At 28.3% G+C, this 27,471-nt stretch overlaps 1 protein-coding gene across 31 annotated transcripts in view; it reads left to right on the top strand.

Moving 5' to 3' along the window:
- Window positions 1-2,283: 2,283 nt before the first annotated feature.
- Window positions 2,284-27,471, top strand: part of LOC107457063 (myosin heavy chain, muscle) — a 58,460-nt gene continuing 33,272 nt past the window's right edge. For 6 of the 31 annotated variants that reach the window (XM_087150181.1, XM_087150159.1, XM_087150172.1 and 3 more), the window contains exons 1-11: window positions 2,455-2,653; window positions 11,250-11,509; window positions 13,886-14,026; window positions 15,821-15,977; window positions 16,081-16,108; window positions 17,044-17,158; window positions 17,478-17,570; window positions 17,817-17,880; window positions 18,012-18,110; window positions 22,531-22,634; window positions 25,867-26,124. In XM_087150181.1, coding sequence (XP_087006307.1) covers window positions 11,303-11,509; window positions 13,886-14,026; window positions 15,821-15,977; window positions 16,081-16,108; window positions 17,044-17,158; window positions 17,478-17,570; window positions 17,817-17,880; window positions 18,012-18,110; window positions 22,531-22,634; window positions 25,867-26,124 — 1,266 coding nt within the window. In that variant the 5' untranslated portion in view covers window positions 2,455-2,653; window positions 11,250-11,302. Of the gene's footprint in view, window positions 2,654-11,249; window positions 11,510-13,482; window positions 13,624-13,885; window positions 14,027-15,820; window positions 15,978-16,080; window positions 16,109-17,043; window positions 17,159-17,477; window positions 17,571-17,816; window positions 17,881-18,011; window positions 18,111-21,371; window positions 21,476-22,530; window positions 22,635-25,866; window positions 26,125-27,471 lie in introns of all 31 variants that reach the window. The other 25 variants (XM_087150179.1, XM_087150157.1, XM_087150171.1 and 22 more) reach the window with 11 other exon arrangements.

The following is a 27,471-nucleotide window of genomic DNA, read 5'->3' on the forward strand; positions in this document are numbered from 1 at the left end:
AAGTAATTGAATCTTCATTTAGATGAAAAAGTTACTATTTTCTGATTCAAACTGTTCTAATTCAGAAATGTATAAACGAAGTTTTTAATTCTTTCAACAATGAAACCCTTACAAAAATTTTGCATTAGAATAAACAGAATAATTTCTGAAAGCCGTGAAAATAATCTTTCAAAATAAAAATATTGCATAAAGTTAACTGATCTCTTTTTAATTTGTGTGCTCGTTTTCCTTTTGTCAAACATTTTAATTTTAAAATATTTTATAATATACCTCTTAGTGAACATATTGTTTTCTGGTTTTTCAACAATGTCAAGCAAAATATATGCTATTTTAGAATATTTTAAGCAAGGAAAACGACAGTGTGAAATCGTTCGTTTGCTCTGAACATTGAGTTTGGACTCTTTAAAGTAATCGCCTCGGTGAAAATGAGGTGGATTAAATGTAGAGTTTCGTAGGCTCTTTATTTACGTCGCACCAGAGCTGCACAATGGGTTATTGGTGACTGTCTGGGGAAACATACCTGAGTATGATCCGAAGACACGAGATCGAAGTCGAGCATTTCACGATAGAACTGTTTAACTAGGACCGATACTGTGCACATTCTCGGTCCCTACGAAGGCTGATCAAAGTGGTCACCTACCCGCTTACTGACCGCAGTCAGTGATGCTTGACTTCGGTGTTCTACTGGAAACCGAGTCTTTACGATCAGTCAATTGCGGGATTAAATGTAGAGGTAGTAGTAATAGTATTTTATTTATGTCGCATTAGAGATTCACAACGGGCTATTGGCTACTTCTGTGGAACTAGCTGATGATGATCCGAAGACCTGCCATCACAATTTTGATTCTCTGTTAAAGGGAAAGGAACCCCCTCTTTGGCAGCTCTAAGGCCTGTACGCGATGTCGAACACTTTACCGTAGTACAGTCTAACGAGAATTGATAACGCGCACTCTCAGACCATACACAGGCTGTTTAACGTTCTCAACCAACCGCTCACTGGCCCCAGTCAGTGATGCTTGGATTCGGTATTTTACTGGGAATCGTATATTCAAGATCGGAACTATTGAAGGTAGAAGACTTGCGACTCATTGCTAAAAATTTCCATAAGCGTTTGCGCCCCTGCATTACTACAAAAGGAGGCTACTTTGAAACCAATTGGATTTATTTATTAGTAAAGTCTTATCTTATTATTATTTGTTATATTTTTTAAAAATTTATTTATTAATAAAGTTATATTAGAAATTGTTCGTCCAGGTTGTTTTGCCGCACCCTGTTTCAACTAGGATGTATTTAGCTCAAATAAACAATGATCGAGTAAAGCCTTCATTATGAAGACAGAAATGTTATCTGAATTATCGGAAAGCCCCCTTTAAGACGCTGTTATAAAAAAAGGATGTCACTCCCACGATTGTTTTTACATTGCAATTTCAAACTTTATGTTAATTGTATAACTAAGCTCAGCGATTGGAGTAAACTTTTTTTTAACTAAAAATTTCTGTAACTTGGTGTTTAAAAGAAATTAACTACCTTTGTTCGATAAATTCTTATTTACATAATTAAAAAAAAAAAAACACTTACGTCACATCAAACATAACGGATCTTTATTACGAGCCATATAGAACAGTTTAATTTCCCCATCTTTTTAGAACAGTTTAATTGCCCTATCTTGGAGATTTTCGTCACAATTTGAGAGGCCATAAATATAAATTTAATTGCATTTCCGACTGAATATTCATATGCCCGACGGGGCGCGTAAACGTAAAAAATACATGACTCTTCTGAAATTTTACATATTGGGTGGTAATATGTACCAGGATCATATATAGCAAATATAAACATGCATTTCCGATGTTGAGCCAATGTTTTGATAATTCGCGTTTATAACTATAAAAAAAATTATTAAATCGTTATTGTGTCTGATGGTCTTGAATATGTAGTAATAGATAGAGAATAAAAAAAAACTCTGGCAAACACGAATGAGATTTAGAGCATGAAATTCACTCCTCGCGAATAGTTTTGTATCGTAACGCTAAGCTTTGTGACAATATCTTTTCGGGGCAGGGGAAATTTCGAAATATATTTTGAGATTTTCTAAAAAAAATCACTGTAAACCTTAGTTTTCTTCAATTTGTTAAAAATCCCTGAGAAAACACACCTAATGATCAAGAGGAAGATGCTATACATGAGAAGACTCATGGTAGCCCAAAAATGGCATGGTCCTTTTCTCCACCCCTCGTCCCAGGAAGGGGGGTAGAAAGATATTCTCGTCTTCTTCAACTTCTAGGGAATCTTATTGACCGTGTGCCGCGCGTGCGAAAGATCTTCATTCCCCCACCCCCAAACGTGCGTGTCTGGACCAATGGGAGATGAGCTAATTTTGCACCACGCTTTTCTCATATGGAGAACATATCTGGTTGCACCCGTTTAAAAAGTGCTTCTACTTATTTTCACTTTACAGAACGGATTTCGGACGTAAGTTTCCTCTCGTGTTTTGTACTTTCTCTCTTCTTGTGTGCCTTTTCTTTTTTTCATTGTGATCAGTGAGGTGATAAAACCCATAGGATATTACCTATATATTCACCTGCTATTGTTCGTAGTCTGAGTGGATTTCAGTGAATTGTTCAAAAAGTTCCATCGAAGTTTGCAACCTGTGGTTTGGCTTTTTTGTTCTTTTTATAATCAGTTGTTTTATTTGAATTATGAGTAAATTTTTCTCAGTACTTCCATGTAGATTTAAAAAAAAATGAATATGATTTAAGCAAAAACGTAGCGAAATGATAATCACACTTTATTTAGCATTAACCTTTTATACTTATTATTAGTTAGAGCATAAAATAACTTTCATTATTTGTAAGGCATGGTGAAAATTTTCGATTATAAATATGCATAAATTTTCTAGTAAAAAAAATGAATTAAAAAAATTAGATTTTTTAGGTTTGAAAAGTGCTTATTGTTTAAATTTTAATGATGCTAATTAAATTATATTATTTAAATTTAGTTTTGTATGATATAAACTCGCAAAAACTTTCACACAAACTTTTTTAACGCTTTTTGCATGTTTAGTGGGTTTAATCGGAATCATTTATAAATTAGTTTCATGAACATACATTTTATATACTTTTACGTAGTACAGCTAATGTTTAACTAAAAAATATAGATCTAGAAAAAGAGAAAGAATATTTGCATACTTCATTATTATGACAGGAGGATACGCATTTTTTTTAAATGATTATAACTGTATTGTAAGAATATTTTAATATATAATAATAATTCATCACAAATAGTATAAAATTATAATTTTTTTCCTGAAGAAAATCAAACAATAAGACACTATGAATTACATTAAAAAACATTCTCCAAAAACAAAAGAAAGAAGTAAAGACGGAAATAAAGACGATTGTTGACTATGTAACATAAACGAAGAAACAAGAACTGATTGTTTTCGTTTCAGTAAAAAGAAAAGAGACCTACGGTTTAGGATCTCGCGCTTTGCGCTCTGTAATTCGTTTATCCTGCATTAATTCTTCAATACCATTGTCACATTCAGTTTCGCGCGTAAAATTAAAAATATATTTTAATATTTCTTGATTTCTCATGTCGGTATGTATGTTTTAATTATTAATTGTGATCCATACTGTATTTTAAATAATGGAAAGTAAAAGGTTTATTATTAGTAACAATTTACAATTCTTTGAATCCATGAAATCAATCTATTATAAATTTAATTAGAACTTCTGAATTTAAAAATTATGCTGACTTTTCGAAGTAAAATGACTTAAAAAGTTTTTTTCGTTGCTTTGATTAAATATTTTAAAGTTATTTTTAATTTTTGTTCTTAAAAATAGCATGGAATAAATAGAAATTTTAGAGTCTTTCACGCATATTATGAAAAATAGATAAAAGTTGTTAATTAAAAAAACTCGTTATTAATCTTTTTTTAAAATTTAAAAAAGGTTTAATAGTAGATAAAGTAAATTTATTCTCAAATATCAAGAATTTTAATATTTTCAAATCCATGATACCTTGAAACCTTACATATTAATGTAACTAATTAAAATGTAGATTAATAAAAACTAAAGGCGGAAATATTGAGAAAAACTCCTGCTATTCTCCCTATATTTTTTAGATTTCTGCTCGCTATTGTTCCTTGTATAGAATATTGAAAAATTGTTAAAAATATCCTGTAATACTCTGTTACGAATTTATAAAAGAACAAAACGGTAAAAAATTTATGCAATTACTTTTATATTATTATAGTATTTATATTATTTATGCAATTACGCATATTATTTATATACACTTTATATTACTTATGCAATTACGCATATAGTGTGTTAATTTATTTTAGTACCAAATCGTGCAAATATACAGAAAAACAACACAGATTAATAAAGAGTAATACATGCTAAGACAGAAGAGCAGATACGCTATTATTTCTGAGGCTCAGCATTTACATAAAAAACAAACGTTGCTTTGGAATTTTATAACTAAAAAATTCGCTAGAAATTACTATTATATAAATTATAAGCAGCTGTATAATCCAAATATCTTAAAAAATATGTATGCAATACAAGTAGAGATAATTTTCATAGCAAGATTTGCTTAGTGATTGTAAGAAGTGGTGATGTATGTTTACGATGTGAGCTCGACGTCGATTTCGAGTGTGTTTTGAAATTATTTGTCTCAATTAAGAGAGTAAATATAGTTTTTCGCTTATAATGCAGTGCATACATATTTATAAAAAGTATTAATTATTACAAATAAAACTGTTTATGATACGTACAGCTCATTCGATGCCATAAACAGTCTTGCTTAAATTTTTTTTATTCCGAAATTCTCCCATAAATTTAAGCATTGCCATTTTTACAAGCATATTATCATACAATACACATTCAAATATGCAAAACATGTTATATTTAGTACTTTGTTTGTTAGTACACGTTATATTAAGTATTTGTTTGTGTTATACACGTTATATTTAGTTAATACTTTGTTTGAGTTAGTTATTTAAAACGAGTACTTGGTTTAAATAAGAGATAAAATATAAAAAAAGGTAAATTATGAAAGTTAAAATTAAATTGAGGTATAAAATCCAATGTCCTTAAGATATAAGAGAAGATAATAGTGTGGTTTATAACCAATAAGTAAATGTGAAGTAGGATTATTGCAGCCAACTTTGTTGAAGCAAATATTTTCAAATGTTATAGAAGCCTAAAGTATAGGATGTCAGGAAGATGTTTTGATTCAGTTCAAAAAATGCATTGAAAATGCAATTTAATTTGAGGAATCAAAATGTATTTTTTAAATGGCAATCTAAGTTAAATCAAAATTAGGGAAATATCAAAGAATGAAATGTGTACACGTTTTTTTCTTTCTTTTTTTGAGATGGTATTTTCTCGAGGCATTTATTATTTTACTATCGTTTAATATTTTTTTTTTATAAGAAGAAAAAGGAGCATGCCGATATCCTTAAACATTGAGGTATAAGAGTGCAAGAGATCTAGTTGAATATTCATTCAATACTAAATGAAATAAAACTAGATATTATTAGGATGATTTTCACATTTTCGTTCACTGTTAAATAAACAGACAAACTTTTAAGTTGGTTATGTGTATGATGCCACAAATTAACGCTAAGTATTAGTGGATTTCTTATTTTTCTAGATGTGAAATATCAATATAAAGAAAATGTGACCAATACTTTATACTCAATACTTCTAAATAGTGTAGAATTTTCAAATAAATAGATAAAGAAGGAATCGAGAAAAATTTCTTTATTTGCATTCATTTGAAAACGTAGATAATGTAAAACTTATAGTTTCACTTTATGAGTTTCGCAAAGAAACTTCAAGCCTTACCTTTTGAATAAGAAAATCATATAACTTTTTTTTCTGACTTTTGAGCTTAACAACTCCGAAGTAACGTTACTTTGATGAATTATTTATCAAAAAAGAGTGTTTCGGCTTACATATTTTCGGTGTTTAGATATGTATATTCTTTACTAGTGATGTATATTCTTTACTTATGATGTATACTCTTAATAAAATAATATTATTATAAAATAATATTATTCTACGTATCTTTCATTTAAATTTAGAAATTTTAGAATATCTATAAATTTAGAATTAAATTTAGAGATATCTGTAAGTTTAGAATTAAATTCAGAGATATCTATAAATTTGGAAATTTTAGAATATTTTAGTTGTAATCTAACGGTACTTTTTTAAAAAAAAAAATGAAGAACTTTCGGGTAAAATAGTGATAAGTCACACTTTCCATGTAAGTGCGTTTTCAGATCACCTTACAAATATTTAGAATTTCCGTTTGATAATAGCATATAATAATGCTATTTCCTATAAACAAAAGTGCTTGACGAATTTCCGTGGAACTCGGAATCGTAAAAAGATTGCTCAGAGATATTTAAACTATTAGATTACTTTTATAAAGACTTTAAAGCAAAACAAAAAAAAAATCTCCCTTTTTAAAAGCAGCATAGTATACCTTATTTTATTTTATAACCGTCGTTGAACAGCTGACCTAATTTAGAGTTTATGGCTACCAATGTTTAACTCCGTAGACTTGTAACCCAATTCAGAAGACAAGGCAATTCCTGGATTAAGTATCGGGAGAAATTAGCCTTCGTGGAGAACTTTTTGATGCAACTAACCCGGATTTGCATAACATGGAGTGAAAAACCACAAAAACCTAGCACGGTTAGTTTGACGGCAAGGGGACTCTAACCCATAATCCGTCTACCACTGAGGATATTTTTCGTCAGCACTGCGGTCGGTGCGAGCCGGGTGCGGAATTCGTATGGACCAACAATAGCTGGGATTCAAACTCGGGACACCTCATTGGGATGCGAACTCTCTATCCCCTGAGCCCCCATCTCTAGCATACAATATCGCTATTTTCAAAACGAACACCATAGAGAACATGAGGGCAAACAGGGGAGAACATGAGGGGTAAGAATTGTTTCTAAATATAAAAAAACACGCTGTCAGAAATAATTTTTTTAAAAAGTCATATTATAGGGGACGTTATTGTTTTTTTCAGGGGTAGGAATACTCTATTTATTACAATAATCCAATTTATTTAAAATTATGTAAATAAAAATAGACTTAATATGACTTTAAAAGTCGACTAATAGGGCTAATGATATTTTTTTCGAAAAATAAATTTGAATCGAATATTTTTAACCAACAATATTTCTTGTAAGCATAATTAAATGTAACTTTGCATAACTGTTTTGTGAAATAAAAAAAATAATTCGGTAGTAGCAGAATAAATTTGTAAATTTTTTTCGAACAATTTATAATTGAAATGTTTAGCTTTTTATATTGAAATGTTTAGCACGGTCAGAAATAAATGCTTATAATAATTATTTTTATTAAACGTATTATTATTTACCATTAAATCTATTATCTGTTTTCACAATATTATCAATACTTACTACATATATTCTTAAGAGTTGTTAGCAATAAGAATAAACAAGCAGTGCGTCTTCTTATATATTTTACAGATTTTTTGTGTAAAAAATGTGTTAAAATGAGCTTTCACGCTTAAAATCACTTACAACCTATTACTTTAGAATAATTTATTATTCGAGAAGCGTCTTTTATTCAAAAGCAGAAATTTAAAACTGTAAATTAGAAAAAAGATTCCAAAAAGTTATTATTTACAAAATAATTTTCTCACTTTAAAAATCTAATTTTTGCATGAAATAAGTCGTATTTCTTTCAAAATAAGGTTTTCAGACGTTTATTAAAAATATGAACAATTTATTATTCAATGTGAAAGTAATTTATAAGAATGTGTCTTATTTTATTCAACGACAAAAGTTTAAATTTGTAAATTTAAAAAAGACTCCAAAGAGACATTACTTATCTAATCATTTTCTGTGGATTTTTGTCGCTAATCTTTTTTAAATTATCTTACCGTAATCGGTTGTAAGTATTGAAAAATTTAATTTCTTATATTTTAGAAATCGAAGATATGATAGCAGTGTTTTCTAATGCTTTTGCATTAGAAAACATTACATTCTAATGCTTTTGCATTAGAACACACAACAAAGACTAAATTGTAAGTTTCGTTGAAATTTGAAAAAACTTAGAAAATTTTATTAGACTTTAACGAAAAGCGTTTATCTAAGGAGGCTTCGATTCAATGTGAAATTATTTAGGCGAATGGCACGTAAGTCTAACTATGTGGGGAGAAAAAATTATATGCTTCTTTATATAGTCTCTATCTCAAACCGAAATGAAAACTAAATGTTGTTATTTATTTTAATTTTCTTTATTATTATTTATTCTCTCTAAATTCTAAGGAAATTTATAATGATAAATTTCTTATTTAAATAGGTCTTACCTTACATTAAAATACCAATTAAATTTTAATTGATAATGAATGATTAACTCTTGTTGAAATTTAAGTCCTCTATCTAATCGAAAAGTGATCAAAATTTCCTTTCCCAGGTTTCCCCCTCAACTAAGAGCGAAATAATTCATGCACAGAAAATTAGATGACGAGAAGACTTTCAATTATTTTATCGCTCATTTTTAAAAATTGCTAACTATGTTTTTAATTATTTTCTTATGACTATTATTTACTTTATGATGCTTAGTTAGCCTCTCCTTCTTTTCTATTCTCATTTTTCAATTTTAACTCAGCACATAATAAATAATGTAACTAAATCAATGTCGATTAATTAGATTAGTTTAGTGCAAAGGCCGAGATACTGTATTTATCGCGAAGAGCTTGAATCGTTTGTATCACTAAACACTGCTATCTATAATTGCATAACTACAAAAACTCTATGCATTATTTGTTACAAATATTATTTCGAAATTGCTTTGAAATGAGAGTAAGTCGAACTATAATGTATATAAGTTGAAATGAAATGTTCATAAATCAAAGGTTACTGAGTGTTTATAAGACTTCATTTTAAAAAGAGTACCAATATACATACAAAGCTGGACTAAAATATATAAATGTTTAATGAGTGAGCGAAGCAATCCGAAATCAACTAAGAAGATTGTTCCGGGGTTTGACAATTTACATAAAATATGTAATTGAGAGCTCAAATATTATTACAAGAACTCAGAAGTCTCATTTCTTTTATTAATTTTTTCAATAACAGAATGCACTCGATTAAATACAGAGTGGAAGCTGTGGGATTCATCACAAAATAGTTGTTGGTAACAAAAACTGTAAAACAGTTTGATTTGAGTATCAAGCAAGAGAAAGATATATATTGGATTAGGACTGTTTAAATATTACGTAAGCACCTTACGGAGTGAGGATTAGTGATTCTTTTATATTGCTGACACGGTGGCAAGAGGGGTATGAGCAATGTTTACGTAAGACATTAAATCATCTTATTTAAAAAAAAATTTTAATGTGAAAAAATAAATAAATAATAATAATAATGAATAAAAATTGTGACAAAAAAAACTTGGGAAAATTTACGTGTGTGAAAATATGTAAATTTCTAACTTTGGAACAGAAAATGTTAGAAAAAGAATTTCTTTAGGTTTCAGAGATCAAGAGTTTTAACCACGGAATGAAAACTGTATGATTCCTATAGAATATTCTACTCAAAATCTTACAAAATGAATTGGAAGATAAATTTCATTTTAAACAAAATTGCATCACTTATTTAAAATTATTCTTAAAATTATATTACTACTTTTAAAGTCAAAATTGAAACAAAAAACAAAGGGTGTTGCGACTTAACCATGGGCGAGGTTGGGAGTAGTATCACTTATTTTTGTTGACAAGGAGGAAAGAGTAGTCCAAAATTGTCAAAAAATATTTGAATGACCTCTTAATATAACATTGAATAATGTAACACTAAATATTTTTTTCTCCTGCATCTACAATATTATAATAGTTATATTAAATAACGTGTCTATCTCTGTACTTACTAAAAACTCTTTTTTTTAAAAAATTTATTCATCTTTTTTTGCTTCTGTGATTTGTCTTAGATGAATTCTCTGAAAATGTAAAAAATATGAAAAAACCATATTTGCATTTATAAAATCATATATCATATTGAATTTATCAGGAAACTTCGTAAGCTAAACAGAACTATGGAATAGTAGTCCGCAATTAAATAGTGGTGTATAGACCTTAACTAATTTCGTCTTGTATGATGGAAATTATGCATTGAGTGTCCACTTTATTATGGGTTTACCATAGTCCGGCTACTTTTTTGTTTTAATACATCTATGGTTCTAGATGACAAGATGCCTCTTTCAACTTTATTCCACAAATATGCTTAATAGGATTTAGATCGGAAAAATTAATGGGGCAAAAGTAAAGTCTCCATCATGTTCCATCATGTTGTAAGTAAGTACCTCTTGCCTTCGGGGTGAAACATTAGAATTACAGGATGTAGATGATCAACAATCATTTTAAGGTATAATGTTGTATTCAGACTACCATTTACACGAAATTAAGGTCCTCTAGCCACTACACTCTGAAGTAATAGTTCATTTGCTGTTTGGTGGTCATAATAAATTGACTACTTAGGGTATCAGATTTAGGAAGGAATTCTTCACTTTGCTTCCTTTCCTTCAGATAGAAATTAATTAGCTGGTCTACTAAATTTTCATGGTAACGGTAGTTACACAAAATTGAATAAATAAAATTAAAAAACAACAACAAATAAATGAAAAATAATTAAAATAATTAATTAAAATTCAATTTTAAGTCTTCATGATTGTGAAAGGATAATTGATTGACTTTGAAGTTTAATGGCTAGTGACACAAAAACGGCTAAATTGCCAGAAGTAAAAGACTATTGTGAAAGCATAGCTGCACTAAAATCAAAGATATTTTCCCCTCAGGATAATTGATTCAAGCAATGTTATAATCTAAACCTGCCATTGAAACAAACTAGGAAAGAAGACATAATAAACAAAATCAAAGGAGAAAAGATAACAAGGCTAATTTGATGTATGGATACGTATGAATGGATGCGTATTTAGATGGAAAAAATTTATATTGTTGATTTAAATATTGTTGATTCGAGTGATTTCAACCAACAGCCATCGAGTTCTTGAAAACTCAAGTTACAGTAGTTTCACACAAATATAATATTTTCCTCTAACAATTTATGTTTCACAGCTTGATTAATTATTTGTAATTTTTTAACTTTTCATAAGATCCTTTAGCTGAAAGAAATTCAATCAAACTGAAAGTTATTGTACTGTAAGTGAACATCATTTTGCTGTTGTATTTTACAGATAAAAACCTGAAAACGTTCTGCTGATCACCGTCGTCCCGAACCAGCTTAATCATGCCGAGAAAATTCGAAGAACCAAGTGATGATCCTGACCCAGCCGAATTCTTGTTCGTCTCTTTGGAACAAAAGAGAAAAGACCAAACTAAGCCATACGATGGCAAGAAGATGGTATGGGTGCCGGATGACAAAGAAGGCTTCGTTCTTGGAAACATTGTTTCAACGAAAGGTGATATGTGCACTGTCGATGTTAAAGGAGACGAGGTAAGTAAGTCTTTGATCACCAAGAATGTAAACATTGATTTAAGGTATAATTAAACACATTAATAGGACACACACACACACTACCGATTGAGAGCCCGGGAACATGTTTTTTTTTAAGCTGTGTTAATTTCTAAACTGTTATTTAACGTCACAGTGGTCATGTAGAACACAGAAAATACTTTTGATTAGAAAAATAAAATAAACAAACTTTTCCATGAATTTTTTTAGAAATACATGGAATTGTTGTGTGTTTCTTTAAAATCATTGTCTTGAAAGATTTGAAAATATGATCAATCATTGCATTGCCAAAAGTAAAAAGCTTTTTTTATGTTACTCTTTTTAAAATCACATTGAAAATAAATATTTAGCTTTTATTTAAAAGTCTCAGAAGTCTTCAATATCACTTTTTTTTAAAAAAAAAAAACATAAAACAGACAATTTACGATATTCTTGGTTTATTCTTTTTTTAGAAAAAAATGCTCTTCTTTTCGAGGAAGAAAGGTTTTAAGTTTATTTTATATGTATAAAAATAATATTTATGGTGTTCACCAACAAAATGCCGATCTTTTAATAACGAGCGTCGTTTAAAAATATCCCATATACGAACTTTCAATTGATAGCATGCATCTTTTAATTAATGAGTAGCACATATAGTTTTAATACACTGCTTTACTTCATTTGGTCATTTCTGAGACATTTTACAAAATGAGTTTTTGTTCGTACCGTATTTAGTTTAAGAATTTAATTCTTCCTCATCATCTCGGTGACGCATAAGGCTCTCAGTCTTGTTTTCCGCTATCTTGTCAACTGTAACCACTCTTCCTTTTTGCCGACTAGACAATTTAGTTCAATATACATTACTTGAAAAGTTTTAAAGAGTTTTTTCGAGATATTATTCGAACGCTAAGTCAATTTTATTGAATTTGACTATAATTGAATAAAATTAAGTGAATTTTACTTCATTTACGCAGGGCATTATCAAAAGTTTTTTAAACTAAATAATTTTACTGTTATTTTCTTTTATAAAATATATTTCGAAGTTAAAATTTAAAAAATATAAAACATTTTGCACCTTATACATATAGATATACCAGTATTATGAAATAAAAAAAATATCATAAGAGTTAAACTTTTTTAAAATATCTTGAAAGAAGTTACTTTTAAACAAAATAAAAGATCAATATATCTTTATGTTAAGTTAAATTTTTCTTAGATTCAAGTTAACTAAATAAATTGAAAGCTACAAAGTTCAGTATTATTTGTGATATAATTACTCTACCAAGCCTAAATAAAAATACATCAGCATTTTATTATAAAGACAAATTTCTTAGTATATTGAGCACTGTAAGTGCTCAATATACTAATATACTCAATATACTTAATCTAAGCAATATTTTAAAATAATCATTAAGCGTATCTTCTCATGGATATGATTATATGTAATAATTTTGTTGTATTTATAATTTTAAACGAAAAAGAACGTAATAAAAAAATGTTTGCATAAGCTAGCATTACTTATTTTACTGTAATTCTACATTATGAGAAAAACTGGTTAAATGTTCAACCATAATATCGTGCAATGGTGCTTCGATCTTAGCGTTAAGCTTAACCACATTTCAGTTAAGTTGAGCCATAGTATTGTGCAATTAAATTCAAAAGGCATGATAATATGTTCCAATTTGGTATCATATTAAGGTTACAGCATATTTGAATGATATTATATTTCAGTGTGTACGAAAATTTCTAGCAGTGTATTCAAAGCACCGATTCCTTAACTTAAATTTCAAGTGCCAACAGCTAACTGTTATTAAAAACCCATTAATTTTTGCGAATGGTTGATGAATTTTTATATTGCACTGTTTGAGTAAATAATATTATAAAAGTACTTTGAACTGTTTCCTTATTGTTTTTTGCTTCTTATTTGTTTTCTTATGAATTGATGTGTCAATTTTTCAACTTATCGCTATCTGTAGCGAACATTGAAAAAAGAACAACTTCAACAAGTGAATCCCCCAAAGTTTGAAAAATGCGATGATGTGTCATCTTTAACGTACTTGAACGAAGCAAGTGTTTTGCACAACCTCAGGGATAGATACTACATTAATCTTATTTATGTAAGTAAAAAAGAAGGAAAACATTGTGGACAATAACTATTAAGTGAGAAGCTTGCAGCAAAATAGCATATTTTTTGCTTCACAAATGCTTATGAAATGCTCACAAATGCTTATAAAAACGAATGATTTTTACCCCACTGAAATTATTCTGCGAACGTGGAGCTGTTGGTAATAAAAAATTTTACATTACACCACAATGTTTTCTTTCAAATTTTTTCTTCCTTTTGATTTTAATTGTCTATTTTCTTATCCTACTTATCAGAAACAAGTGAAAAAAGAACACCTTCAGCAAGTAAACCCTCCTAAATATGAAAAAACCGAAGATATGTCCAATCTTACTTATCTTAATGACCCTAGTGTCCTTTACAACTTAAAAGAAAGATACTATGCCAAACTCATCTACGTAAGTATCGCTTTAGAAAGCATGACTGCTAACCATTAACAATTTTTAAAAAATTATTTTAGTATTTTTGCCTAACTTGAATAACAATATATTGAATAATCAAGTATATATTTTTACTTCAAATGATTTTGAATTTCATTTCATATTTAAATCTTTTTTAAAAAGATTCTTTTTTAGTTTTTGATATTTGATTATTTGTTCCCTATAGTGCTTCCCATAAAATTGAATTTTTGCTATATTTTTGATGTTATATACTTTCCCGTATATTTTACCTTTTTTTAGTGCTTCCCAGAGAAATATATTTTTGTTTTGCTTTTTTGAAACATACTCATCTTGTTTTTATCTGCGGAGAAGAGTTGGCATACATATCGATATCGTGGATTTACATCAAGGAATTTTGATTAAATTACTACAAACAACCAAAACTGCACATTTTCTCAAAAGTTTTATTTCTATATAATCTCAATTGAGCTTTTTCTTTCTTTATAATTATAAGTGTATTATTGTTATGGAGTTAGATCTTTTTACTAGAAGTGTTTCATTCGCAATAGTTTAAATAAATGACATGTTTTCCTCGAAAATATTTTTATTTTTTCAGATTTATTAATTTATATCAGTCTTATAATTTTTTTGTTAAATTATAAAACAAACATTTTTATTCAAAGTTTTACACATTTTATTAAAGTTAATTAAATTGTAAATATTGTTTTAAATTTTTATTAAATATTCCTTATATTTATATTGCAGGTTTTGTTGTGTGCAAAAACTTATTAATTAAAATATCGTTTTCATGGCTAGTGGTGTATATCAGCAGCCCAATGGCTTTTAATTCAGACTGTACGTTGGAATCATTAAAGATCCAGAATATTTTTTAAACAATTTTTAACAAAAATGGTCATAACTTTTTATCGATACTGCTTAATAAAAAGAGTTTGTCCTTTTTTTTACTTTTTTTTTAAAAATTCATTTCATCTAATTTGTTTATAAACTGACAAACACTTTTCATGATATTCAATTTATCTAAAGTTCAAAAGCTAAATATGTAAATTAATGGTATGTGAATGTGTCGTATTCTATATAATAATAAAATTTTAAAATTGAAAATTAGAAAACGATTTTAAAAGTTGTCATTAACGAATTCGTTTTAGTAAATAAATTGTATTCATTTTCTTACCGTAAAGTATTAGTTTCAATTTAAAAATAGCACATCTAGCCACTTTTTTGGTTTTTAAAATATTTTAAGTTTTTACCTGAGAGTTAACTGATCGCTGAAGGCGAAATTTGAGAGCTAACTTTATTATATTTCGAAGAGAATATGAATGTAGAGTTTCATTGTAATTTAATACTAAGAACTGATCGTCTTAAATTAATAAATTAAAAATTTTCCTCCTTTTTGTAAGCAATTAAAATTTAGCTTTTAAGTATTAATCTATTTTCATTTTCAGATAATTTTCTTAAATTGTTTCTAGTAAATGTAAATATATTTTAAAGATTTCCAAGATAATTCCTTAAACTCCTTACATAGAAACTTTATTTTGTAAAATTGTTTGACAATATACTATTTGAACTTATAATTTTAACGAGATACTATTTGAACTTATACTTTCATGATACTTCTTTTTGAATACATTATTGAAGGACTTTAAGATCAATATTTTCTAAGAATTAGTTTTCTAACAGCAGAGGAATCTCTAATATTTATCGAATAAATTCTATTTAAGTTTTAATTGACTCAATCAAATTTATCATATATTTTTGTAAACATTATTTTTTGGTCTTCATTTTTATTAACAGACGTATTCCGGCTTGTTCTGCGTTGCAATCAATCCTTACAAGCGATTTCCTATTTACACAAACCGTGTAGTTCAAATGTATAAAGGCAAGCGACGAGGAGAAATGCCACCACACATATTTGCCGTCTCAGATGGTTCTTACAACGACATGTTACAAAGTAAGTAATGAGTATAATAATTGCTTACAGTAATTTAATAATATGTTTTCTTTTTAAAATTTTTTACAAGTTTATTACAATATTGTTTCTTTTTTTCTTCCAGATCGAGAAAACCAGTCTATGTTAATTACGTAAGTGATCTTATGTTTGCGTTCTTTTTGTTTGAATTATTATTTTTTCAAATCATTATATATAGGTGAAAATAAAGGACTAATAATCATAATTTTAAATAAAATATGCTAAATAGTTTATGGTTTAAAAAATTTCTCCCATAATGGAGAATAAATGAACTACATGTTTTGGTTATTATAATTTTTCATTGGAGTAAATCCACTTAAAGTTTACTCTTAGTTAGAAAAAAAATCTACTGCAATCTGCTGTAGGCACGTATATATGACTTAAAACGATACTTATTAAGTTAAAATGGGTAAATATTTATATCTGATTTGAAGAAATGAGTGGAAGAAAATTCTAAGTCTGAACCTTCAAGACTGGGGGAAAAATTGAACTTTATATGCTCATTTCTTTAATTTTTGTTGAAATAATATTTTTTCTACATGAGTGTGTGTAAAATCTCCTCAATCTCCCGACAGTAGGGTATTAGGATGCTTGAACTTTCCCCTGGCACCATCCTTGTTATTATCTTCGGTATGTTCATAAGTAATATAAAGAAAACGTATAGTTTGTCTACGGAAAGAACTCCTCTCGCCATTCGTCTGGAGCAGTGGTGGTGGCCAAGGTTACAAGGTTTAACTATTTCAAGTAGGGGCGCTGTTTTTAACTTGGGTCGACGAGATAAAGGAAATCAAAGAAGAGTTGAAATGCGCCATTTTTTGCTTTTTTTCCATAACAGCAGGCGGCTTTAGATTTAGAGGCGAGGGGAGTTTTTTCCATAGATAAACTGTATGTATGATCTGCGCAAACTTATATTGAGAGCCTAGATTGTTTTGTTGTAACAGGTGAACAGAACAAACGTACATCAACGTAAGGGATACTGTGTGAGACTGTCAAATCTCTCTCATTTTTAATAAGTACATTAGCTAAATTAGGTTCTTTTATTCTACAGAGGAGAATCTGGTGCTGGTAAAACGGAAAATACCAAGAAAGTTATTGCTTATTTTGCAAACGTGGGAGCTGCTTCTTCGAAATCTGCCAAAGACAAGAAAGACGCGTCTAAAAAGGTAAATTAGACACTAGAATTTACTAGCCTATTTTATCAATCATTCATTTTAAGAATTAGAATATCTTGCACACATTTGATAACAAATTATAATTAGCTTTATTTATTTAATTTTAAAAATAAGAATGTTTAAGATTTCTATTAACTTTTCATATATTGTTGGAAAATTCTAACAAGTACTTTAAAGTAACTAAAATGCTTAGAACTATTATGTTTAGTAAAGGGATCATGGATTAAAGATCCCTAAATAAAAAAAAGCAAGTTTTGTACATATTTTTATAAAAACATTACATCATGGGTATCTCTTTTTAATAAAATAGGGCAACTTAGAAGATCAAGTCATTCAAACTAATCCAGTTCTGGAAGCTTTTGGTAACGCTAAGACTGTGAGAAATGACAACTCTTCCAGATTTGTGAGTATATTTCAAATGCTTTTATGTAAAACACTTTTAGCAAAAGTATTTTTTTTTAAATAATTTTCAGTAAAAAAATTTTTTAACAAGTGTTTCTTATATTTAAAAATTTTTGTAAAAAAGGAGCAATTACAATTTATAAAACAAAGTTTAAACATATTTTTCAAAAAAAAAAAATAATGGTCTAAGTGTAATAAAAAATTTAACCTCATGCATGTTTTAAAGTAATATTTCCTTTTATTCCAGGGTAAATTTATTCGAATTCATTTTGGACCAATGGGGAAACTTGCTGGTGCAGATATCGAAACATGTAAGGCTATGTTGCTAGTTTTAAGATTTTACTTTGCATATTCCAATTAAAATTCATTTAATATACGTATACATGAATGTTCCTAGATTAAATCTTAATACTTTAATTTTTTATTTCATTCAATACTCTAGATTTACTTGAAAAAGCTCGTGTGATATCTCAACAACCATTGGAACGTTCTTATCATATATTTTACCAAATCATGTCAGGAAAAATCAAAAAGTTAAAAGGTAAGCATTTTATTTGAAACGTTATGAAAAAAAATACATTTTTAAATCAATTTTAAAGTAATGACTGCAAAATTGATTATCTTTAATAATGTAGGGACTATGTGAGAAGTAATTTACGCATTTAATCAAAACCATTATTTTTTTGCTTTGACAAGCAGTTAAGGTTATTTACTTTATTGTTATTTATTTTGGAAATGACATAATTTCAAAACAGTATTTTTAAATATCAGTAAAATATAGCAAAGCAGAATTTGGAGGTCATTATTACTTTTTTTTTGTTTAATAAAATTTTTTTTTCTTCAAAAATTTCGATGAAGAGATTTTTTTTTTAAAATATCTGTTTCGTATTTTGCTATGAATTCTGCATTATAATTTGCGTTCATGATATTTTTATACAATTTGATTGGAGATATGCTTTTATTCTAAAACGTGTGTATAGATAATACGTAATTTGTCATTAGGTTTTGTATACGCATTTCTTTAGTTTGCATAATGTGATTAAGAATTGTGCAAATACTTTAAGTGTGAAAATAAATGTATCTGCTTTAGTTTATAGCTCTAGAGATAATGAGATATGTTTTAATATTCAAATTAATTTCATAAAATAACTTATTAAAAATATATTTTCCCTCAATCAACCTGTAATCCTTAAACATAACCAGGCATTAATTATTTATGTCTCCTTAAGTCGTATATATTTGTTATTATTTATTTCATATTATAAGTAATGAAAACCAGGGCTTTGAGTTAAAAAAAAATAAAAACTGTTCAAAAAAAAAAAAAAAAAAAAAAAAGAAAAGAAAAGAAAATTTAAGATATAAGTTTGTATAAAATGATATATCGGAATTACTAAACTTAAACCAAAAAGAAATAAATGTTTATAAACAGTAAAGGATATAAATGGACATAAATACCTTTTATAAACATTAATAGGAACATTAGTTAGTATACTCAGAAGGACAAATAATAAGAAACATAAAAGAGTTATGCTATGGCTATTTCGGGAAAAACAGTATCTTACAATTTAATTATACACTGATATTAAATGCATATAGGTTGCTTCGTAATCACCATCATCAATACATACTTCAAAAATTCTTATCAAAAATGAAGTAAGAAATACTTAGTAAGGAAATTAATATTTCGGCGAGGGAGGAAAAATTAAAAAGAAAATCCTTATCAAAGGAACAGGGAAGTAGGCATGAAAGTCAGTAAAAAAATTTTTATTAAAGGAGGAATCTGAGAAAAGGTGAATGGCAATTTTTCGAAATACCTTCAAGTTTCACTGGGCAATCAAACCAGTTTTGATATTATTTTATCCAGCTTTTCCAAACAGTGATTCGTGATATTTTGATAATGATTGGTTTATGTTTCATTCCTCGTAGAAAAATTATTTTACCACACCAAATGTAAATACTTTTCAGCTTTATTTTTTTTAAGGATTTTTAGAGTTCATTAATGGTGGTGATGAAGGAACGACCTGCGTAAGCATATTATATCCACCACTATGTGTTTAAGCAATTTCCTAAATCAGAATCGGCATTCCTTTCTATTCTTGTTAAAGTGACTTATGTTCAAAATGTTAAATGAATTTATAGTCTGCCTATGGAAAGAACTCCCTTCGCCATTCGTCTGAAGCAATGGCGGTGACTACGGGTACAAGGTTTTAGTTTTTCGAGTAGGGGAGTTAGATCAATATTTAAGACAGGTTTTGACTCAGGTCATCGAGAAAAAGATAATCAGGGACGAGAGAAGTCATCCTATTTGAAATGCTCTATTTCTTGTTTACACAGCAGGTGTGGCAAGGTGAGTTCTTTCTATAAACAAACTATATTATTTTGTGTATAATGATGTATAACTACTGAGTACTATGATCATGTACAATGCGCAAAATAAAGAACGATCAGCCTGAATGACTTTTGATCTAATTATCGGATCTTCATGATCGATGACTCAATTTTAATGGTTCGAGGGGGTGACCTCAAATATGTTAATTAATGTGCAGACGATATTTTAAGTTACGAAATCAGACACAAGAACGTACTTTCCCTAAATAAACATACACTTTCATCGACAGATTCGGATTTCTGATCCCCAAAATATAGGGAGTATCCGCAATCTGGGAAATATGGCTCTCAAAGTTTGGTCAGAAGAGTGGTCCAAAGTTCGGACACTTTAATGTTAATTTTAATTTGTGCGTATTTCGCCATAACTCGAGAGATTTCAAAGGAGATTAAAAATTTTAGCACACAATTATGAAAAGTAGTTAATATTTAGTATTGATTATTTTAGTTAGTATTTATTATTTTTTATCATTTTATTTAATTACAGTCGAAAAATTTTTGATGGTAGGTCATAAATTTTTTTTTTTACATAATTTCAAAGAATATAATTTTAGATGGCAAAATACAAAATTTGAGTAGAATCGGTCGAATAGTTCCGAAGAAATTGAATTTTAAAGAAGCTCTTTTTTTTTTCTTCTCTCAAAATTCGATTTCTGAGAAACTATTTAACCAATTCCACTCAAATTTTGTATTTTGCCATGTAAAATTATATTCTTCAAAATAATGTAAAACATTTAAGCATTTTTTGACAAAAAGTTTTCGAATATAATTAAATAAAAGAATAAAAAATAATAAATATTTACTAAAAGTTATTTTTTGCATGAAATTATCTTTGGTTAAACGAATTAAATAATTGCGTGCAAAAATGGTTCAATTCGTTTATAAGGTTCTCGAGATATGGCGAAATACACATAAATTGAACAGAATATTAAAGGGTCCAAACTTTGGACCACTCTCCAGACCAAACTTTAGGGACCATAGTTCCCAGATTGCGGCTACCCCTATAATTTGGGGGTCAGAAATCCGAATCCATTGAAGAAAAGGTATGTTTATTCAGAGAAAGTATTTCTGTGTCTGATTTCGTAACTTAAAATATCGTTTGCACTAATTAATTAGCATATTTGAAGCCATCCTTACGAGCCATTAAGATTCAGTCCTAAAATGTTAAGAACTGATCGTTAAATTAAAAGTTATTCAAGGTGACTATTTTTTATTTTGCGCAATGTATATCAACGCAAATTTTGAATCAGAAGTCAATTGTCTTCGTTTATTACTGTAAATTCATTTTTTTTCGGTCTATTGTTAAAAAAAAATAGTTTCAGCCTAAGCGCATTAATCGAGCTTTTTTCTTGTAGCTCTCAATGCTTGTGCTTTCTTTCTTTCCTTTATTAATTCTTGCTTAATTTTGATGAAATAGAAAATCTGCTGCTGAGTGATGACATTCACGATTACCATTTCGTATCACAAGGTAAAATTGATATACCAGGGGTTGACGACGCTGAAGAAATGGGCTTAACTGATGTGAGTAAATCAACATGTAAAAGTAATCGGTAGAATAGAAATCTCCCAAATCATCTGATCCTTGATTCCCTACCCTTAGTCCAAGAATCTACCCTTTTATGTTTAAATTACACTTTTAATTTGTGTAAAAAAAAGATTCCCATTCCCAAAGAAAGTATCCTCCCTCCTTTGTTCCACTTTCAAAAATCCTCAATGCATTAGAATTGATCAATCACGAAGAATTACTTAGATTGTTGTTACTGATGCATGTTTATCAGACTGTCTGTCCTTTAAGTATTAACTTTCTCTCTCTCTAAATCTCTTCTAATCTTTTCTCATTTTTCTGCAAAATAGCAAAAAATATTTTTACTGCTGCAGTTATCGCCAGATCAACTAAATCGCTCTTTAGCTTAACAAGGGTCTGTTTCCTTTTTAGTGGTGGACTAATCATATAAAAGTTAAATAATTCCTTTTAAACTCACAACAGTCATTTTTAAATGGAGCATTTAATTACTTTTTGAAACAGTTTTCCTACTTTCGTAATTTTTTTTAAATCAACGTTACCGAGTTATATGAAAATAATAAACGTTACTGAGTTTTTCATACTATCTAATTAATTTAGGTTCAGTTCACCACTGCTGCATATAATGCTGCTCAGCTGTAAAGCTCTAAAAGCTAGAAAACAATCAGAAAATTAAAAAAGAAAGAAAAAAGAAGTAAATCCTCTGTGTTTTTCTTAATGCATTTATGAAATTTGCTGTTCATAAATTTTATTAACTCTAAATAGAAATTATTTTCGTAAAACAAAAGTTTTGGATTTCATGAACAAAGTGTAACTTTATTTTAAAAACGAAGTGCTTTATTTGAAGCTCTTGACTGCTAAAAGAGTCTAATATTTGATGCTATAAATTAAAAGATTTTATTGTTTCTAAAACTATTCCGTATCACTTCTGTGTTTAGTTTAATAAACCACTAACTTCTTAAATAATCACTAGAGTGCACTTTTCATGCATGCTTTCCTTTCCATGTGGTTCCATTCCTAGTTGATTAGTCACTTTCCCCTTAATCCCTTTTAGAAAAAGTTCTTCTTTCCAACAATGTCCGAGATTATCATTTTGTGTCTCAAGGTAAAACCGATATCGAAGGAGTAGATGATGGTGAAGATATGTTAGTAACTGACGTAAGTATCATTTACATTAAAAAAAAAAATATTGTGATGTTGTCCACAGGTCAGTATGAAAATTATTAACCACAAGGAAATTCTTATCACCAAACGAAAATTTCAGAGAGCTCAGAATTAAATATTTACTAATTAAATATTGACTAATTAAATAATTAACCTAATTATAAAATTTAATAATTATGATATTGTAACACTTAAAAACACTTTCATGAAATAATATTTTCAGGAAATAAGTACTGCCTGATTATAATGGAATATTTTCTATAATGGAATATTTTCTATACGTCAGAAACATTTAAAAAAAAAAAAAAATTCAAACACCTTTTAAACCTAAGTTTTTTTTCACATTCTAAGTTTTAAATCACATTGTGATAAATATTTTTAGAATTCATTTTAGAAATAAATTATTGAAACGTATATATTACAGGTTTTTAATCACTGTTCAAGTGTGAAATGCTCGTTTTCAAATGATGAAAATTTATTTTCGAGGTCAATGACAGCAAAGATGCCATTAACGTATCAAAATCAGTTCATTTGACGGATGAAACTAAAAGGCGCTTCTGAAAGCATCTAATGGATAGTATAATTATTAAAAGTGCGTTTCAATTTTATCCGACAGAAAAATCGTTCTGAAACGTATATAGAAACACTCACAGATTCTCGAGCCATGGGAGCACAGCTTCTAGTTAGAAACAAAGTAAAAGTTGTTTTTATTATGCTGTCATAAACTAATTTGAATTTTCGCAATGTGATAACGACATTCATTACAATGAAACAAAATTACTCGTCAAAATGACCTTGACCTGAAATTTAGTTTAGAAAGGCCTTTAGTGTTAGCTAAAGTATATGTACTTGAAAAAGGTAGTTTATCACCGAATTTATTGATATGTTTATGTTAGGGCTCTATCCCTTACTCAGAGTAAACTAACTAAAAGAAATAAGCTTTCTGGTCAGTAAGGAAACTGCTTATTGCGTCACTCGATCATTTTCCCTCTAACCAAGTTGAGTTGGCCAAGCAATGTGTTATTAGTTGCTAATTTTGTTGTTTCCGTCCAGTTTTTCTCAATTGCTGTAGTTGTAGTTAATTTACGTCGCAGTAGAGCTGCACAATGGGCTATTGGCGACGGTCCGAGAAACATCCCTGAGGGAGATCCGAAGACATGCCATCACAATTTTGATCCTCTGCAGAGGGGATGGCACCCTCGCTTCGGTAGCCCGACGACCTGCGCGCAAAGTCGAGCACTTTACGGTAGAACAGTTTAAAGAGGACCAATACCGCACACCCTCAGTCCCTACGCAGACTGATCCAAGTGAATCACCCTCCCGCACACTGACCGCTGTCAGTGATGCTTAACTTCGGTGATCTGCTGGGAACCGTGTCTTAACGATCAGTCCACTGCGGGACCCCAATTAGTAAAGGAGTTTGATTAAAGAACAATGTAATCTAATCCAATCTAAAGGAAAAAAATACCAAATGGACCAAATATTTATTAACTAATCAGATAGTATCTGCGCAATTTGCAAAATTATGCAAGTAGCAAAGAATCTTAAAAATATTTAATTTTATAGGCTTTTCTAAGCACATATTAGTACGTTCAGAAATAGGCAGCCTATAGCGTCAAGAAAAAAAACAATCAATCAATCAATTGCAGAAGTAAACATATCGGGTGAAGAACATAAATCGTTTAAAATCTTCGTATCTCTCTATTTCAATTTAACAAAACTTTATTCATTATTCTAAATTATTCTTCAGACTTTAAGCCTTTTAAATTACATATATTTATCATTTAATATCAATTTGATTAACCTCTGGGAAGGACATTGAATTTATATATAAAGTTTTGCGGAGATGAATTCAAACGTAATGTAAGTGCTGCATTTGACGTATAACTTTTTATAAAAGCATAACTTTTCCTTTCAGTTTATCTAAAAATGTTACAATAAAATCCACTTTTAAATGTTATTTTGATAACTGAAAAATACATTGTAGAATTAAGCTTTACAATATATTTTTATTTTTCCAAATGATTATCTATGCTCTCACCAATAGTACAGTGCGTCAAAATCATGTTTCGGGTTAAAATCATTTGGAAAAATATAGAAATAAGCTGGCAAACATTTTTTAACTTTAAATTCATATTTTCTTTGAAAAATTTAAATTCTTCGTATTTTCTATGAGAAATTTACCTATTAATAAATTATCCAGAAAGTGTTTTAAAATAATTAATTCAATGAAAAATAGTATTTTGAAGTAAAAAATTTTATGTTTTAATGATTCTTTGATAATAATTCTACAAAAGGTAATTTTTAAATTCTTTTTTTTTCCCAAATCGATAAATAATCGATTTTGTAATAGAAATATTTTTATGCTTTAATTATTTTTATATTTCTCTTTAGTTAATTGTTAAATAAAATGCTATAACCATATTTTTTGGATTACAAAGTGTTTTAAAACAACAGTATCTAAGATATTTTAAATTTAAAAGCTTATTTTATCAAATTTCTTTTAGAAAATATAACTTCAAAGTTTTCTTATGTTCTATGATCAAGTCACTAAAGCCGTAATTGGTTAAAGTTATTTAATTTGAAATCATACTTTATATTGAGTGAAATAATTTTATGATCTAATTTTTTTTATTTATCTTGACAAAATTTCTTTTATCTTAACAAAATGTATTCTGGTAAGATTTCTGCTTAATTTTTTTTTAAACATTTGTTAATTTTAAACTTTATATTAATTTAATTTATTTCTAATATTTTAACATCTTTGTGCATTAAAATTCAAAAGCTATGCTAAAGACTGGGTCCGTTAAGTAAAAATTAATACCAGCATCTAATTTCCTAGTTCGTCACCTTGAACAAAATGAGGAGTTATGCATATAATTTGATTTGTATCAACTTCTCCAATTTGTTTGTTGAGCCAATAAGCTCAGTTTGACAGTATTATGATTACCTGTTAAATTACTCTTTTGTGAAATATCATTTAATTACAATTTTATTTTACAATTGATTGGATTTTTTTTAAAATTTACTAAATGTATTAATAATTTACTTGTTATAAGTTCTCTTTAAATAAATGAAATAGTTAAATAAAGATAAAGATTATAAACTTTAAAGATTATCTATTACTTTATTTTCTTGAACTTTATAAAATAAACTTTATTTTTTTTAATGATTGTTTAGATTTCTTTTTTGAATTTCATACTAACTTATTCATTATTTTGCTTAGAATGGTTTTGATGTGTTGGGCTTCACTGATGAAGAGAAACTCAATATTTACAAAATTACTGCATCAGTCATGCATTTGGGAGAGTTGCACTTTAAACAAAGACCTCGTGAAGAGCAAGCTGAAGCTGATGGAACTGAAGCTGGAGAAAAAGTTGCACATTTATTAGGCCTCAATGCTGCTGATATGTATAAAAACTTGCTTAAGCCAAAAATCAGAGTTGGAAATGAATTGGTTACTCAAGGAAGAAACAAGGAACAGGTTAGCACTCAAAGGTTTTTTTTTATCTAAAGATAATTCCATGCAAAATTCGTTTTTAATAATTATTTATTATTTTATTTAATAATTGCCAAAAAAATTTGAATTGTGAGGCATATAAATTTTTACATAATTTTAAATAATGTAATTTTATATGTCAAAATGCAAAAATTTGTATCGCCACTAAAAAAACATGAAATGCACCCTGTGCCTTAAATTTGCTTGATTTTCAGCTGCCTTTCTGGTATTGGCAAGTGCCATTAGTGACAACATAAGTAACAACAACAAAATTTTTACAAAATTGGTCAAATAGTGCATGAGAAATTAAATTTTAAATATCTGACCTTTTTTAAAAATTTGATTTCTTGGAATCTATTTGATCGATTTTTTTCAGATTTTTTATTTGACCATATAAAATTACATTAAACTTATGAAAAAATTTGTTTACCATACAAATAAAAATTTTTTATACTATATATAGATTAAATAATAATAAATAATTGTTAAAAATTATTTTTACATGAAATTATTTTTGGATAAACAAGTTTTATAATTGTGTTCAAAACTTTTTCAATTTGCTTAGAAAATTCTTGAGATATGGTGAAATACCCAAAAATTAGCATTAAGTCGTTCACACTTTCAATAGCTCTCCCTACCAAACTGTTGAGACCATATTTCGCAGATTGTGGTAGCTCCCTATATTTTAGGGATCGGGAATCATAGAAAAAGACCTGTTTATTCAGAGAAAGTATGCTTTTGTGTCTGATTTTATTATTCAAAATATTGCCTAACTAATTAGCATATTTGAGATCACCCCCTGGAACCTTTAAAATTGAGTTCTAGTACGTGAAAATGCGATAACTAGATCAAAAGTTATTAATGTTGTTTCGTTTACTTTCTTGTGCACTGTAGGTACATCAATTGTTTTTAATTACAATGTAACCAAATAGTTGGAAGATCTATCATTGTTGTTTTACAAATGTTTTGTCTAGAAGTAAGTCAGATATTAAAAACTATCTAAGAACAGTAAGATTTTATAGCTAAACACAGTAGAGAGCTTAGATTTATGTTGCCTGATTGTAAAATCAATTAGGATTATTTTCATTACTTTTGAATGAATTAAGAAACATGATATATAAGGGTTTTTGTAACAAGGCTAATATAATAATTTGGCAATAGGTACATAATAAATCTCTAAACAGTTTGCATTGTTAACGGTTGTTGACAATTATAAAAATTTTAACCTAATTAGTCAAAGAACAAAGGACATTTTTAAAATGTAGTATTAAATAAAGTAGAACTTTATCTCATTATTTGTTAAAATTTTAGTAAAATTTTATTCTTACATGA

This window comes from Parasteatoda tepidariorum, chromosome 8 (assembly GCF_982258835.1).
Source record: "Parasteatoda tepidariorum strain Cologne lab strain chromosome 8, Ptep-v5.0, whole genome shotgun sequence".
NCBI lineage: Eukaryota > Metazoa > Arthropoda > Arachnida > Araneae > Theridiidae > Parasteatoda > Parasteatoda tepidariorum.